At 45.1% G+C, this 18,257-nt stretch overlaps 2 protein-coding genes across 3 annotated transcripts in view; both read right to left on the bottom strand.

The window, feature by feature from the left end:
- The window catches only part of LOC119168102 (putative thiopurine S-methyltransferase), a 98,596-nt gene extending 86,545 nt beyond the window's left edge, over nt 1-12,051 (bottom strand). The window contains exons 1-2 of one of the 2 annotated variants that reach the window (XM_075866046.1): nt 11,843-12,051; nt 11,566-11,716 (exon numbers count right to left, since the gene is read on the bottom strand). The gene's annotated coding sequence lies outside the window, so the exon portion shown is untranslated. Of the gene's footprint in view, nt 1-11,565 lie in introns of both variants that reach the window. The other variant, XM_075866045.1, reaches the window with a different exon arrangement.
- A 2,227-nt stretch (nt 12,052-14,278) lies between these two features.
- Nucleotides 14,279-17,515, bottom strand: LOC142765883 (neprilysin-1-like). Its single transcript, XM_075867688.1, has 3 exons — nt 17,483-17,515; nt 17,045-17,140; nt 14,279-16,306 (listed from the first exon to the last, which is right to left on the bottom strand). The coding sequence occupies exons 1-3, from the start codon at nt 17,513-17,515 to the stop codon at nt 14,279-14,281; spliced, it is 2,157 nt and encodes a 718-aa protein (XP_075723803.1).
- Between the last annotated feature and the right edge of the window lie 742 nt (nt 17,516-18,257).

Below are 18,257 nucleotides of genomic sequence, written 5' to 3' on the forward strand. Positions count from 1 at the left end.
AATGCATCAATATGAAGGCACAATTGGAGAGTTTATACAGGAACTCCGGAATCGGTACATAACTGATGGTGTAGACGGTTGCTTACCACACTACTCGGGGGTGGAAAATTCAGACCTAGATGAAGAGTTCACAATTGCGGAGGTGGAGTTTGCCATGGGGCAGCTGCGTACTACGTCTGCCGCAGGTCCGGATGGAGTTACTAATAAAATGCTGAGAAACCTAGATTTCAAATCGGTCGGGGCGATCACTGACTTGATAAATGAGTATTGGGTGGCCGGGGAGATCCCAGCACAATGGAAGCATGCTAGGATTATATTTATTCCGAAGCCAGGCAAGAAACTCTGCTTGGAAAACTTGCGCCCCATATCGCTGACATCATGCGTGGGAAAATTGATGGAGCACGTGGTTCTCAACAGGCTTCAGAATTATGCAGAGGACAAGGCCATCTTTCCCCCAACTATGATAGGTTTCAGGGCCAATTTGTCCACACAGGATGTCATGATACAGTTAAAACATGATGTAGTCAATGCCGGGCATGGCACGGGCACCAAAGCTGTATTGGGGCTTCACCTGAATAAAGCTTTCGACAATGTTTCGCATGAGGCAATATTGAATAACCTATCGGAAATTGGCCCAGGGGTCAGGACATTTCGCTACATCAGATCATTCTTGGAGGGCTGAACTGCAGAAATTTCAATAGGAGATATCAAATCGGACTCATTCGCGTTGGGAGGCAAAGGGACGCCGCAGGGTTGAGTTTTGTCACCGTTCCTGTTTAACATCGCCTTAATTAAAATACCGCCGAGGCTGGAGGAGATACCGGGACTCAAACACACATTTTATGCAGATCATATTACTCTATAGGTAACCAGGGGTAGTGACGCGCATCTGGAAAAAACACTGCAACAGGCAGTTAATATTGTCGAAGAGTTGGCAGGGGAGGCGGGACTTTCATGCTCTCAGCCAAAGTCCGAGCTCTTTGTGGTTCGGGACAAACCTAGAGGGCTATAGGCAAGACACTATATTCCGCCACCGCCGTTAGAGGTAAAGGTAGGGGGTAGGCCGGTAGCTGAAGCTCAAACGATTAGAATTCTTGGCCTATATCTGCAAACTAACAGGAAGAATAGGGTGGCCCTTGAAAAACTTAAGACCACGGTCAATGCTACTGTCAGGCTAATCAGAAGAATCGCTAACCGTAAGAGCGGGGTTAAAGAAAAAGAACTCTGTAAGCTGGTACAGGCGTTTGTGCTCAGCAGGATTACTTACGCGACACCTTATATGAAGTTGGATGCCGCAGAAAAAGGTAAGGTCGAGGCTATGATCCGGCAAGCTTACAAGGCAGCGCTTGGGTTGCCTAACAACGCGCCTAAAGAAAGGCTGTTAAAACTAGGGGTACACAACACCCTGGATGAATTATGGGAGGCGCATCTGGTGATGCAGCACGCTAGGCTTTCGACAACCAAAGCGGGCAGGATTTTATTGGAAAGGATTGGCATTGGAGCAGAGGCTCCCACTGGGGACACTGAAATTCAGGTGCGGCGAGAGTTACATAAGGCCCTGTACATAAAACCTTTGCCCAAAAATATGCATCTGATTCACCATACGCAGCGCAGGCAGGCAAGAGCCAGAGCTTTGCACGTTGAGTACGGCGAGTACAAAGCGGCAGTCTATACAGATGTTGCGGAATATAAGGACAAAGACGCTTTTGTGATTGTGGTGGTGGACAGGCGGCGGTGCTTGGTCGCCTCTGGATCGGTCAAAACCCGCTCCTCGGAAACTGCAGAGGAAGCGGCAATAGCGCTAGCTATAACTAATTCGCAGTCAGATTAGATTTTCAGTGATTCAAAGACAGCCATCCGAAATCTGGTGAGGGGCAGAATATCGGCGACCACCGCCCGATTTCTGCATGGGGCCACGGGACGAGAAATGAGAGAAATAAAAATTGTCTGGGTACCAGCACACTCTGGGAACCCTGGGAACGAGGTGGCTCACCTGAATGCTCGAGGTTTCGTCAGCCGAGTAGGCGAGCCGCCAGTTCCGGGGAGGTCCGCGAGAGATGGGCTGGTGTCCTTTCATGACATAACGAATCATTATAAACTAGAGCGGAGGTTTTATCCGCCCCCGCACAAGCGGTTGACTAAGGCGCAGGAATGCGTCTGGAGAAAACTGCAGACGCGATCTTTTCCCAACCCTTACGTGTTGAACAAAATGTACCCGGAGGAGATTAAGCCGCAATGCAAATGGTGTCAGGCTGTGGCAACATATGATCACATACTTTGGGAATGTAGCATAGTGCCGCCGCCGGTGGATATTATGCGTGATCTCTCTCTTGACAAAATGGTTGATTGGGCGAGTTGGTGATACATGACTAATTATGAAATGGAAGCGCACAACGTAGAAGCAGACGGAAAGACAGGGACAAGCGCTAACTACCAACTGAAAGTTTATTCGGAAAAAATATGAAATATATACTAAAAGATGATACAGTGTCAAGGCACATACGATAACACCAAAGCACAGACCAAAAATGGCAACACCGATAGAATATCTTAGTGCGTCAGCCCTACCTTACCATCGCTTACTGTGCTTTTCATTGATTAGTTAACTTCTACGGCATCTGCTAATGTTTAAAAACGCTAGCTCCTTATCGGACAAAGCGATTGATGGTTTGCTGACGCAAGCCCCGTGTTCCGCTATGTGTGCTGCTTCAATTATAAGCCTTGTGCGCTCATCTTTGTGCTTTTGGAGAACTACTGTCTTATCAAATTGTACTTCACAGCCACATCTAGTGACATGCTGGGCAAGAAAACCATCATTGCCGCTACGAACATTGCACGCATGCTCACGCAACCTGTCGTTGAGGCATCTTCCAGTCTGCCCAATATAACAGGCACCGCACGAAAGTATGATCATGCTTCTACGTTGTGCGCTTCCATTTCATAATTACTCTCTCTTGAGCACTGGGAGGCCGTGTTGACGAGCTCAGACCCAGTCGTCCAGTTAAGGGTCGTGGAGTGGGCCACACAGGTCGCCGCCAACCTTGGGTTGATGGCCATCTAACACGGAATTTATTTATTTATTTATTTATTAGAATACCCTCAGGGCCCGTAGGGCATTACAGAGGGGGTGGGTACAACATTTATAACACACAAGAAAAAAAAGACAAAATAAAGAAACAAGTGTCAGATGCGCAAATCAGGAAGGCAACATAAGTCAACTAAAAATGTGTAAGTAAGAATTCAAGCACATACAAGACAAAGATAGATAATGGAAACTGCGTATAGTTACAAGCATTGCTGAGAAATTGCAGTCTTGAATAACAAAGGGTCTGTTATTGTTACAACATAGGAATCATCCTCAGTTGCTTTCTGACAAAATAAAGTTTTTCCATCCACCATCCATCACGGCTCAAATGGGCCTATCATGTGTGACTCGATGGAGCGGAACGCTTCTGTCGGGATTTGGAACACGTATAAAATCGGACCGCAAGTGTCACTTGGACCATTAAGTGACCGTGGTGGCACAATGCTTACGCCGGTGAGTTTTACGAGGAACACGGGCACGGTGGCCGGGCGCCGCGTCGACTGCGTGAAGGCGGCGCTCACCGTTTGAAGGCGGTGCATGGCCGATCGTGTTATTTGTACAGTGCGTGAATTTATGACGTGAAAACACTGAAACCACATTCGTCGTTGTCAGTAGATCTTGCGCGTGTTCTTTTGTGCTTGTTTCGTTGTCGGCGAGCTGTTGCTCACTGTTAAGAATCGGTCAAAATGATTTCACCAACGCTGTCGCGCTCGCCAAGCGTGTTGAGAAATAACTTTAGTTTCGATGCTTTCGGTTCACCTCGACACGTGGGCTGTGCTGTGCACGTGCTTTCCGCGCCGGAGAGAGAGTCACGTGCTTCTGCTGCACATTCAGATGAAAACAGGGGAGGAGAATTTGCCCAGTCAATATGGCCGACTTCCGGCTTCCCCACGGCTGCACAATGAATGACGTCAGGGCTTTTCCTCAGTGTTTTTTTTCGTCTTTCATGCACTGCCCCGTCTCAAAGTCGCTAACCATTGGCCGTTAGGGGCACACTGAAAATAGGCGCCCCCAGTGTAGCTCAGCCACAATCCGCCTATTCATGCAGGGCACGAGACTGTGTTCCGATACTTAGACAACACGTGAGCAGTCTACGCAGACAGCTTAGAAGACAACATTGATCTCATGACGTCTGAGAAGTGGAACTGGAACACGTCTAGATGGCTTCTACGCGACAAGGCGCCACTTCGCGTCTAGAAGAGAAAGGTAAAATAAACAAACGTAAACGTCATTTTTTAGCTTATTTCCAGTAAAATCTAAGAAAAATTGAACATTACTTCCATTGAGCATCGGAAGAAACGTCTGCTTGAGTGCAGACGACTACTCGGGCAATATCCGAGCTTTCCGAGCAGTTTGCACTGAGCCGCCATCTTGTTTAGACAGCGAAGTAGCCTGCATCGTATTTGTTCGCGATGCGGTCTTCTCGAAGTTTTGCTGGCTACGTGAAAATTAGAATCGGACTTAACATGGCAGCCGTCCACTTAGCTGTCTATTTAGCTGTCTTCGGTGAGTATTGAAACACACCCTGAGACGCGCGCATCGCGTTCTATTTTGACTGACACCATCTCAATGTTGCTCTTTTAATCCGCTAGGCGATGTGTTGTTGGCGCTGCAGCATGATAAGCTCATGGGAATGCACATAAATAAAGGTGGCTCCAGAAGTCTAGGTAGTGATCACAAACGAATCAAGCTGAGTTTTGGAAGAGCAGTGAAATTGGGAAGGAGACAAGATGAGCAACTACAGAAAAATTTTTATTCAGAAAGGTAAATTGAAATAGCCACTAAACAAATTGAGAAAGTAATCACTGAGGATAATAAAACAGTGTGGACATACACGAACTTAATTGGACTGTTTGAGCTAGAGCTTGCTAAGGCACGTGACAAGTCCCCCCGGAAAAGAAGACACAAAACCAAAAGTTGGTGGGATGAGGAAGTTAAGAGAGCCATAGCAAAACGTCAGGAAGCCTCCAGGAAACACAGACATGCTCAGCAGCGGGGTGAACCGACAGATGATGTTTAAAGAAAATTGGAATCTTTCTAAGCTGTACAAGGGATGCGTCTCTTCTGATCAATGAAAAGATTAGAAGAAAGGGAGCTCAGTGGCTGGCACGAGTACATAAAAAAGGTAGGGAGCAGCTGCGAAATTTTGGAACCAGCTAAACTCCCTAAGAAATGAGACGAGCCTAGTGCAGAGGTTTATAACTAGAGCGCAAGGTGCTAGGCTAGAAGGGAACAAAGCTATTGAATATATAAAAACAAGGGTGACAGAAAAAAATTCAACAAAAAAGTGCTTTATGCACCACAATAGACAAGGATAAATCAAGTGGCGCAATGGCTCCATTTTCACAACAAGAGTGGCAAAGGGCTCAGAAAAGGGTTCCTAGTAGTACATCAACAGGCCCAGATGGCATTCCGATTATGCTGATAACGACATTAGGTCCGAAGTCTAAGCAGGCTTTGAAAGAGGCAGTGAGCAAAATAATAATTCATGGAGAAGTTCTAGATGGATGGAAATTTAGCAGGATGAGCATGATCTATAAAGGAAAGGGGGACAAAGCTGACATAAACAACTACCGACCTATAACAGTGACATCAGTGGTCTACAAGATGGCGATGCAGATTATAAAGGAAAGACTACAGGCATGGATAGAGGGTGAGGGGGTGCTGGTGTAACTGCGGAATGGGTTTCGGAAGCACAGGAGATTGGAAGACAATCTGTTCTCACTGACGCAGAGCATCGAAATAGCAGAAAAGGAACACAGGCCCCGGTGGCTAGCATTTTTGTATATCAAGGGAGCGTACGATAGCGTGGTTCAAGAGGAATTGCGGGGAATTCTGGACACACTAGGCGTGGAAGATGGAGTCACTAATCTTTTAAAAAATATCTATAAAAGTAACAAGGCAGTTACAAAGTGGGAAAAACAGGTATCTAAGCCCACAGAGGTGAAACGGGGGCTTAGGCAGGGGTGTCCCCTGTCACCCTTAATATTCATGATGTACCTACAAGGATTAGAGGCCAAATTAGAGGGAAGTGGACTGGGCTTCAACCTTTCTTTCGTCTAACAAGGAAAACTCATTGAACAGGCACTACCAGCATCGATGTATGCAGATGATATAGTGCTAATGGCTGACAACAAGGAAGATTTGCAGAGATTGGTGGACATCTGCGGTAATGAGGGAGATAGGTTAGATCTCAGATTCAGTAAAAAAAATCAGCACTCATGATTTTTAATGACAATGAAAGTAGTGAGCTTAGAATACTGGAGGTCACGCTAGAGATAACAGATAAATACAAATATCTGGGCGTATGGATAAGCAATGGGGCCGAGTACCTAAGGGAACACGAAATATACGTGACGACTAAAGTTAACAGGAATGCAGCGGTAATGAAAAACAGGGCACTGTGGAACTACAATAGTTATGATGTTGTGAGAGTAATATAGAAAGGGGTCATGGTTCCTGGTCTGACGTTCGGCAATGCGGTCTTGTGCATGAGATCAGAAGTTCAAGCAAGGTTAGAAATTAAGCAATGTGGAATAGGTAGGCTTGCCTTAGGAGCTCACGGGAATACACCGAATCAGGAAGTACAAGGTGATATGGGATGAACATTATTTGAAGGCAGTGAAGCTAACAGCAAGATAAAATTTGAGAAGCGATTGAGAGAAATAGGGGAGGAGCGTTGGGCTAGGAAGGTATACAGCTACTTGTACATGAAGAATGTCGATACAAAATGGCGGAAGCGAACCAGAAAATTGACTGGTAAAACAGCAGGGGGCCAAACCAAAAAGAATTATCGGTTAAGAAGAAGGTGAAGGAAGCTGAGACCAATATTTGGAGAATCGGCATGATTAAGAAGTCCGCACTAGAGATCTATCGAACTTTTAAGCAGGAAATAGCCAAGTAAAAATATATGATAACACTCGGGGTAGTTCTCTACTGTTTGAGGCCAGGACGGGAGTATTGCGAACAAAGACATATCGGGCCAAATACGAAGGGGTAGACACGGTATGCAGTGCGTGTGGAGAGGAAGAAGAAACTGCCGAACACTTGATAATGCTCTGTAAAGGGCTTCACCCTGTAGTTCAGGTTGATGGCGCAGAGTTTTTCAAAGCACTGGGGTTTAGGGACAGTGAGGGCAAAATAGACTTTGAGCTGGTAGAATTAACTAGAAGGAGGTTATCTGATAATAATAATAATAATAATAATGGTTTATTTCCACCAATACACAGTTGATGGAGGGGGTGAGAATAAAAGCGATTATCCGCTTGACTAAGTTCTCACCCCCCTATGTACATAAGGCAGTGGCGGTGGCGGCAACAGAACACCACAGCTGACAAAAATACACAACATTAACAAAATTAGAATTGATAAAGCCTTCAAGAAAAAAAAAACCCACACAGACACAGTGCAATAAACATATATAGTAATATAAATCAAAAGTCGCAATATGTAAGCACGAATACATTAAACATATTATTTACATGCAGCGGTGACTGCATTTTCATCCTTTGTGTTTTTGTTTATTGTTTTCCCTAGTTGTTATCTACGAACTTTGAAGATAAGGTCTTAATTGTCAGGAGTGTTAATAAGATATTGGCGAAGTTGAGAAAGGGTGATATCTGCTATGTTGACACCTGATGAATATAACCTGTTTAATTGTAACGGTAGCTGATAAGTAATTTTTTGTTGTCCATAGTTAGTTCTTATACGAGGAAGCATCCAAGGTGGTTGATGACGGTGAGGGTACTTTGATTGATAACGTATCATGGAAGCGATATCTGTGATAGTAAATGAACGTTTTTTTTGTTCGATCTTATAGCGGCGTAAAAGCCTGTAAATGTATAGGTGATAAACATTGATGATTTCATGTTCACTAAACAAGTGATCTGTTGTATGTCTGTGAGGAAGGTTGTAAATTAGACGGAGGATTTTATTATGGAGTGATGAAATTTTTCTTAAATTAGTTTTAGTCGTTGTCGCCCACACTAACGTGCAGTAGTTCAAGTGTGAAAGGAATAAAGCGTGGTATATAGCAAGCTTTGCCTTTAAAGGTAAAACAGATTTATGTCGCCAAAGTATACCAACCGCTCTCGATGCTTTTAATAAAATGTTGTGGACATGATCATTCCATTGCAAATGTAGTGTGAAATAAACTCCTAGTGATTTTATTGACCTGACAATTTCAACTGGCTGGGATTTATACAGCAAATGTACTAAAGTATCAGATTTTTTATTAATAGAATTAAAAATTATAGCTTTAGTTTTATTTACATTAACTGACAGTGCATTTTCCTTTGTCCAAACTTCTAGCTTACCTAATACATTGTTACCACGGGAAGATAGCTCATTGTGTGTATCAGCTGACAAAAGGATTGTAGTGTCATCCGCATAAATAATAAACCTGGATTGATCATCAATGTTCACAATATCATTAATATAAATGTTAAAGAGAAGAGGCCCAAGTATACTGCCCTGTGGCACACCGGCTGTAATATCACGCGTTTTGGACTGAAAATTGCTGATTTGAACGTACTGCTTCCGATGAGATAAATAGGATTTTATTAAATCTAAAGCGTGCCCTCTAATACCACATAAATCCAATTTTCTAAATAAGATACTGTGTACTATGCAGTCAAATGCTTTGGTAAAATCTACAAAAATGCCTAACACGAACTTATTTTTTTCTAATTTATCAAGAATATATTCTTTTTGATGAATCAAAGCAATTTCCGTAGAACGGTTTTTTCTAAATCCATACTGAGAATCATTGATAATATTGTTAGATTGTAAAAACTTGTCCATGCGTTTCAGTATGATTTTTTCCAGACATTTAGAAAAAACAGGAAGGATACTAATTGGCCTATAATTGCTAAAGTCATTTTTGTCTCCCTTTTTGTAAAGCACAATTACTTTTGCTATTTGCATAGCCGAAGGAAATGTAGCGGTTTGCAGACACAAATTAAAGATATGTGTAAGCGGCACACAGATTAATTCAATGACATATTTTACTGGACGAATTTGTATGTTGTTTAAATCACATGACGTACTGTTTGAAAGCTCAAGAAACGTTTGCGTTACTTCACTCTCACCTACTGGTTCAAGAAAAAGAGTAGATGAACATCTGGCAGTAGGGGTGTCTTGTGAGTTATGTGGTGTAGAATGATCCCTTGCGAAGTACAAACTAAATGCCTCAGCTAATTTTTCCCCTGTGTAATCTTCTCCTTTATGAGTGATCTTGTCGAAATGCGTATCCTCAATGAAATTAGCGTCCAAAGAACGGATTTGTTTCCATAGTTTATCAGGATGCCGAAATGAATTTTCGAATTGTTTTTCATAATATCGCTTTTTGGCATTTCGGATGTCACTGGTCAACTTGTTTCTGTAGCTTTTAAACTCTTGAAACAGCTGTGTGCTTTTGGAGGCAATGTATGTGTTATAGAGTTTATTCTTCTGTTTAATGCGTGTATGAAGTTCATTACATATCCAAGGTTTTCTTATCTTTTTCATAGTACGTTTCTTTTTTAGCGGAAAGTGCCTATTATAAACACCGCAGAATTTACTAAGAAACTTTTCATAAGCTGCCTCTGCATTAGTTTCATTGAACACATCACTCCATGACATAAGTGACATTTCACTGTGAAAATTTTCAAGAGCATTAGGTGTGACGTACTGAACCATTGGGGTACATGTGTGTTTAGATCTAGGCTGCTTTTTCTGAAAAAACAAATAAATGCCCATGTGGTCACTTAAATCGCAACAGATTACCCCTGAATGTATAACAGAATTGTTAATATTAGTAATAAACAGGTCAATCAGTGTTTCTGAGTTAGTAGTTATACGAGTAGGAAGCTTAGTAACAATACTGAAGCCAAAACTTCTTAACAGCACATCAAAATCAATTGCATGGGCAGAATTAGACATCATGTCTATATTAAAATCACCGCCCATAATGACATCATAGTGATGCGCAGAAGTAAAAGAAATATATGATTCAATGTACTCAAAAAATACGTCAACATCTCCACTGGGTGGTCGGTAGAACACTGAATAAACGGTATTATTTGCCAATACAGAAACAACCTCAACAGCAGATGACATGCAACAAAGTTCCGAGATCAATTCACATTCGATTTTCTTATTAACGAAAATGCAAACACCTCCACCACGACCCACATTACGATTGACGGCAAATGTGGAAAATGATGGCAAACAAAAGCTACTGCTCAGCCATGACTCAGATACCATGACGAAATCAAAAGACAGGTTAAAACTGTCTAACAAAATTTGCAGTTCATCAGCCTTATTGTTCAGTGATCGTACATTCAAATGAAAACATTTCACTGATGAGCCCAACCAATCGGTAGGCATGACGCTGCGAATGTTGCAAGGCAACACGAATCTATTGTTAGCCATTTTGACGTGATGTTCACATATTATGTGCTGACGTGCCTAACCACAGTAATTAGCCAGCTGACTCGCGTCCCTGACAACATGGGACGGTTCGCCATCTTTCCTGCGGATGAAGATTTTCCCGTTTGCATACCACACGTAACGGAAGCCATTATCGCGAGCCCATTGCTTCACAGTCCACAATAGTGTTCTTGCCCTGCGCGTTAGGTTTTCCGAAAAGTATATGTTTGCATCCTTTTCCTTTAGTAATCGCCTTTTCTGCAGCCACATATCCCTCAGCTTTTGGCTTTGAAAACGTATGATAATGGCGGGGGTCTTATTTGCCTTCGCCGGAAGGCGATGATAAGCTTCAAGGTCGTGATCGCTGACCTCAGGAACTTGGATCATCCTGGCTATCTCGTTTATCTTTTGGAGTAGATTCTCGTGCTCGTTGAAAAGTTTCCCATGAATTTCCAAGTTTCGGCTCCTGCTACGCATTTCCAGGTCATTCAAGTCAGAGTTTATCTGGTGTAGTTCCTCGTCAGGCCTTGCTCGTTCCAACTGTTCAGTTCTCTTACGGAGCTGCTCAATTTGTTTATCTTGGCTGTCCAATCGCTTCAGAATGGTATCGAAATGATCAGACATTGTTTGCACTGCCTGTTCAATGCTGTTCATCTTTTCATTTAGTGGCATTAGAAAATCAAGTTTTTGACTTAACTCCGCAAAAGCAACAGCAAAGTTAAAATCCTGACGAGCCGCAGCAGCGGCACCTGCACCGACGCATGGCGCACCAGTTTTACACGTGGAACACACATAGTTTTTGCGAGAATTGGTGCCACTTCTCGTCTTATCAAGCGGCTCAGTCAGTCCAGAGCACTGTTCGATGTGATAAGAATTACCACACTTTTTGCATTTCACTTTAGCATCAGTAGTTTCTAAGGTAAGCATGCAAGCAAGGCATATGTCCTCCCCAGAAACACTCATCTCTCATACACCTCGAAAAGCATAACTACGACGACAAGTTTGGCAGTAGCAGCAACCAGCAGAAAAATAGGAAAAGGAAAACACTGTGTGAATGTGTGAAGACAAACCTGTGAAAAATGCAGATGAACACGTCAGAACGGGCGTCTATCGCCGGTCACCGCTACTGCCAAACTGCCGATAACAGGTGGGGGCAGGGGCGTCTCAGATCATGACGCAATCCCAATGTTTGCGATGCCAGATTCCGTCGGCCGCCGAGTCCTGGACATCCAAAAGAAGAATAATGTAGCAGTTGCCGGCGTTGCAAGGTACCACGCTCGTCAGTGCGGCAGAACCAGCTATCCAGAGAATAGGACCACCGGTATCAGCGGCAGGACAGGGACGAACCTGTGAAAAATGCAGATGAACACGTCAGAACGGGCGTCTATCGCCGGTCACCGCTACTGCCAAACTGCCGATAACAGGTGGGGGCAGGGGCGTCTCAGATCATGACGCAATCCCAATGTTTGCGATGCCAGATTCCGTCGGCCGCCGAGTCCTGTGAAAAATGCAGATGAACACGTCAGAACGGGCGTCTATCGCCGGTCACCGCTACTGCCAAAACTCACAGATAGAAAGGCCGAGGCCATTAGTGGCTAAAGCCAAGGCATGAGTGAAAATTAAACTCTTCAATGCAAAATACGAATCCTCAACCTCACTATTTAGGCGAAAAAATAAATCTAGTTTTGGTTCATTAGGTATTACGGCTTGGTGGCGCTAGCCATCGCCCAATCTAAAGGGTACAGCCATATCCATTGATCCATCCATCCAGCCATATTGAAAAATTCGACTGCGCGGTGCCTATAGCGAAGTTTGCTTCGTAAATTCACTTGAAAGGAGGAGGGCAGGGTCAGAAACCTTCTTCCCCCCCCCCCTCTTCGCTGAAATAGAACCGTGCACACGTTTGTGGGTATAACGTATAGCCGCTCTCAAATTCGTGGCAATAACTCAATATGGAAATAGGCGTGTCACGTTGTTCTTGTGTTTTACTTATCGCACTTCTTGTGTAATACAGCATAGATTGCGGTGTTCCCGTTTTGCTATACAAAATCACGCAAAAATTTACACTGTGTTCTTTGATAAAAATCTATTCAAAAGGCCCCATATCCGTAAGATTCAGTGATCACGAAAACTTGAACCGTGCCAAATAACAAACTTATTCAAGGATCATTTAACGCTTCCTGCACTACAGCTCAGGAACAAACTACCCACGCACTGAACTACGCTCGTGTATGTGCTAAAAAGCGTGACTTGTCATATCGACTTCTCCCATATTTCTACCGTTACACACTATTCTCGCGAGCAGTTGAGTTTGTATAGCAGAATATCGCGTCCTATGTCTTTCTTGCCCCCTGTTATTTATACCTTTTTTTCGTCTCTTTCATTATTCCATTCTCTGTGCATTCCTTTTTGCTCTTCTCCCCTTTCTCTCTGTTTTTCGTCTATTTCACTCTCACTCTATTTCTCTCCACTTGTGGTCGTTCTCTCGCCCATTCGATGTGTTGCATCCCATGCCGGACAAATCAGAGGAGGGCGAGTACCGACCGGGTTATTGTATTGCACGCGATAGAAAGGCCGAGGTCATTCATGATGGTGATAGTTTTTGCCGCCGCGTAAAAAGCACCACGAAACTTTGTTTCGCGTCACTCACGTATCGCGTCACTGACGTATCACACCGTGAACGCGAGCAACGCGAAATCGTGTTGGCGCTGTGTTCTGCATGCATTCCACACAACGGCGATGACTACTGTGGCACTTGCACTTGCTGCTAAAAGAATATTGATTCCTCCGACCCAGCATTATGAAATTAAACTTGCCTTATAATATAAAATATTAGTTATCAATATTACTGATGAGAGGACTTTGGCAAATATTGCACGATGTCACGCAATGGTTGAGACAATTAGACTGGACGATTCTAGAAACTAATCTGGATTCTGCTCGGTTATTTCTAGTTGTTGATCAAGTAGTGCAATTGGGTTCTAGATTTTTTTCAAGTTCTTGCGCAGCTTCAAGTAAATAATTCCTCCCCCCCCAACCCGCCCTTGCTGGTTGGGGAGGGGGGGAAGAATTATTTCCAATGCTTATCATTTCCAACGCCAATGCCCGCCGGTGCCCCCCCAACCCACCAAGGGCGGGCTGGGGGGGCACCGGCGGGCATTGGCAGGCACTGGCGAAAAGTTGGCCGAAGGCTCTATGAGTGAGACGCTGCTAGTTACCCTCAATTCATGAATACAAAGCATTCCTGACGCAACTTCATGGTGTACTGTGCGAGTTGAACCGTGGTCGTACCAGTTTTGCAATCTGGCATAAACAACAAAACGACGTTATCGTGAACCTGCGATGAGAGCCTGGCACTCGATCACGATAAGCGGAGTAAAAGTCTCCTCCGAAACTGAGAAAGTAGCCATAGATGCACAATTCAGTTAGTTGGTACCCTGCGGTTCTGGCGTTGTTTTAAGCTGTCCCCATGGCTGTCAAAAGTTTGTGCTTGTATACTGAATGAAAATAAGGAGAGTGGGAGGTGCACTTTTTCAGCAATACTTTCTATGCGCTGGTCGAAAATGACTTCACATTACAGAAAATTATTTTTAGTAAGTTTTACAACCTAATAAGCTGTGACATTAGGTGAAAGCCAGTGCCAATATTTAGTGACACACCTCTTATTGGCGTTAATCCAGCTCGAGTGAGCGCCTTATAAATGACTCTCAACAGACTGTCACTAAAAACTCAAAATATCTATAAATATACAGACAGGATTGCACTTCATAACGAATTAGCTGATCATTGATCGAAAAAGGTGCACTTTCCTCGCGGATTCATGGGCGCTTTCTCGGAACAGTGGAAGGCCTCCGCGAAGTGTCTTGAGTTTTTGAGCGGCACGTTGCACTCGTCGCCCTTTGTCTGCTGCCGCTTCGAGCACATGGCGTAGCAGTACGTGAGAAAAAACACTTGCTTGTCCGTGAACGTCTCCAAGTGTTGAACCTTGTAATCATCGAGAGCGAGGTGGTCCGACGCGACCGCCGTCATATAGTGGTGGTAGGCGGTCTCCAGAGCGACCACTGCTGGAAAGAGGCGCATCGGGCGCCACTCTCCGCCGTACGATGTAGCCCGGACGTTGCAGGCGACCTTCTCGGCGTGCACTGCAGCCGTATGGGGACTCAGCCAGATACCGCTTTGGCCCGTGTGGTCAACCGTCACCCCTATATCGTCGAAAGACTTGACCATCTGGCGAGCTGCGAAGGATCCCAGGCCACCGTGAAGGATGGCGAGGGTGGCGTTCAGGAAGTACAATGGAGGGTACAGGTCGATGAAAGCGAGTTTCATCAGGTTTGGAAGGTACAAGTACATCTCGCGTCCAAAGCGGGCGTACACGCGGATGCTGTAAACGTCGGCAAAGTGCGGGTTGCTGCGGAGTCTGCGATACACATCTGAGGCCCCTACCAGGTTCGTAACAAACGTTTTGCCGGTCATGCTGGGAAACACGCTGTACAGCTCATCGCGATTTTTTCTATTGAAAAAGCTGTCGTTCGGCATCACCACTTCAATTAAGTTTTCCAGTTTGCGGTACGCCGTGCGCTTGCTATTCTCGTCCATCCAGGTCAGATTCTTCACCATGTGTCTGATGTTTTCGTTGATTCTGTACAACAAGCTGCCGATGTGGTTGCGGTTTTCGCTCGCACCGTAGCGTAGGTTGATGGCGTTGGGCAGGCCTAGCAGCCCTAGACGGGAATCCACGTATTCCATGCAGCCGCGATGACCTAACTTGGTGACCATTTCAGTCGGACCGTGGAACCTAATGGATGGTTCGCCGCACACGGCCCACAGGTGCGACTGGATGAACATCCACGAGAGAGCGATGATTAACTGGTCGTGGTTGAATTCTTTCATCAACTTGTCTATGCTTTGGAAAATAAGCGTGTCCTCCACGATCAACGTGCTATTGGCAGCCCACGAGAACTGTTTGTCGTGCTTGGCAAGGAAGCGTAGCCAGAGGGCCGCCGATACCATTTTTGTCCGGCTGTCTAAGTCGCTCAGCTTGAACCACCTTTGACGTGGGGCGTCGTATAGGAACGCCACTTTGGCGAGCAGTATCGCCCTCTCCATCTTGAGCAGTTCGGCGGTTTGCACATCGACCCGTTCTTCGCTCACCCCGAGTATCCCGTAATACTTCTTCACGTAATCCTCGTACTCGTACAACAGCCACGTGTGCTGCGCGCTTCGCTCCCAGCCGACGTCCAGCCGACCACGCGAAAACAGCAACGCCGTGGATTCGCGCACTGCCACGGCACTCAAATCGAAAAGGAAGTTCATTTCCCAGTTTATGGCCAGGTTTACCATGACTTCCACAGGGTGAATGGAGCCGCTGGGCTTTTGCTCGGGCCAAACTAGGCCGATGGAGCGACGGAGATCGGCGAATTCCTGCAGGTTTTCTTTCCTCTGGGTACCCGCTATGATGCAGCTGTGAAAGAACTGCGTCGCCTTACTCTCCTGGCCTTTGTCGTCATTCATCTCGGCGATAGCCACATCAGCGGTGGTGGCCATCATGTGCGCCTCGGTGGACTCTTGGCGATTGGGGTCGTCCCAGCCTCCGCACACGTAGCTGTGGAAGTCAATGCAAGGGTCGGCTGTTGTGTTGATCGCGGCACGGAGCTCCGTGCCGAATTTGGCGCAATCTACCGTGGTGCAGACTCCTGTGCGGGGCGGAATTTTCTGCATTGAGAAGTACGTGGCCAGTGCCGCGCCGATGGCAAGTACAGCGGCGCCCAGTAGTAGCAGTTTGCAGAACTTGCCCGCTTTTCCTTTGCCGTACTGTGAGAGAGAAAAATTTCGGCACCTTCTTCAGACCAATTGATTAAGAAGTAGATACATTACAAAGGCTCCGCAATACTATTGCCACATAAATAGCGTTTATTTGGTAAACTTTTTTGCAATTAGTGCACATCAAAACAAAACTCCCTCAGTTTTCAATTGTCGGAATTCCCTCCAAAAACCTTCACATATTTTTATCAATGTAAGTTGCATGCGAAGACACAATTGAGTGTGCAATTATCAAAATAACAAATATTCCACACTACAAGCTGCACATATGACATATGACGAAAAAATTTAAGGGACCCTTAATGCTTCTTTACCACTCGGCGATATGCGATGTCGTAATGAAGGTGCACTGCCTGTTGGAACTTTTCATATTGCCAGGTTGTGTAATCTGGTGCCTCTGTACAATTTCCAAACCTTCACTGCAGGTTGCTTGTGTCTCAACCCTCATTCAGCGTTCAGCTTTGAGGACGTCGACAGATCATCCGTTGTCATTAAAGGAACAACAAAGTTGTGTTCATAAAGCGTAATGAGCAGGGTCCTGCAAGGGGGTGGCACACCGGCCCGTGCCCCCCCCCCGAAATTTTGTTTCGCAATTGCATGGAGAGTGAAAAATGAGCATTGCAAGGGGGGCCCTCCCTTAAATCGAAGAGCCCTCCCCCCCCCCTCCCGAAAAAAAAATTCTGGCTACGTGCGTGGTAACAGGAGCCATCACAGTGCGCATTGTGTTACCTTGTGTCCTACGTTGAACACTCTTCGGGCCGGCCGCCGCAGAGACCACTTGGACACAATGGGCACAGACACCGACTCCAAAGGCTGAGCAGCAACCTGCGAAGTTAAGTAAGCAGCCTCAAGAATCCACCGATACCGCGCATCAGCACAACTTTTGTTTCGATAGAAACATCTCGATGACGTCACACCATCGCCGCATAACCTGAAATAATTGATTGATATGTGGGGTTTAACGTCCCAAAACCATGAATATGAGAGGCGCAAGAACTTGAAAAAAAAATGAAAACACTTTGCATGGTGCATCATAAGTTTAACCGTTTTGCCAATTTAAGTGGCTGGCCAATGTCACTGCAATAGTTTTCTATAGATAAACTAGGGAGAACTCTGGTGCTATAGTGTCTATGGGAGCTGCGACGCATTGCGCTTCAGCGAGCATACGAGCTTCTTTCTTTTGGAGCGAACGATGAACATTTCCCCTTCACCACCTTGGGCTTTTTTAGGCTCGCGAAATGAAATCAGCCGACGAAGTTCACAACGATTCATTCTTTTATTCGAAACAAACGCAAAAGCATGACAGTAAAGAAACCCGCAGGTGAGTTCGATGCCGCGAGACTGGAAAATTGCTCAAACCACACGTCATTCTCATGGAAGCTGACCCGTCGCAGCGTCTAAGTTCCTTTCAGGTGATATTCGGAAACTATGTGTCATTTACATACACCATGTCGCTTCATGGTCCTCAAGTTTTTCCGTAATCAATACACACTTGACACCAACTAGCCGCTCTAGCCCTTGCGTCGTATATATGACGCTTTTACTCATCCGTTAGCTTCGCTACTGTGTTTTTTAGTGTACTGAAACAAGCTACGTGGCAATGTTCAGTTGCCTTATGGTGTGCGTGTAGATGGCGCTAAAATGGGCAGATATTTTAATTCAAGCTACCTATACACTTAACGATTTTTTCAAGGGCGAGGCGCTTTAGGGTGTGAGTCGTTCCTTCCTCCGCCTATAGTACATACATAGCATGTAACAAGCTCTAGCTTATGAATTGCTTACTAGAAGGCATTGCGTGGTTTTAGGGCACTAGACGGTGGTAGGGTACTCTTATAGTTTGGTTTGGTGTACTCTTATAGGTTGGTTCGGAATGTCACGGTGGATGGACGTGTGAGCGCTCCGAGTCGACTGCGCGGATAAGTGTTTTTGCATGTTTTGAGCT

This window comes from Rhipicephalus microplus, chromosome 6 (assembly GCF_043290135.1).
Source record: "Rhipicephalus microplus isolate Deutch F79 chromosome 6, USDA_Rmic, whole genome shotgun sequence".
Lineage (NCBI taxonomy): Eukaryota > Metazoa > Arthropoda > Arachnida > Ixodida > Ixodidae > Rhipicephalus > Rhipicephalus microplus.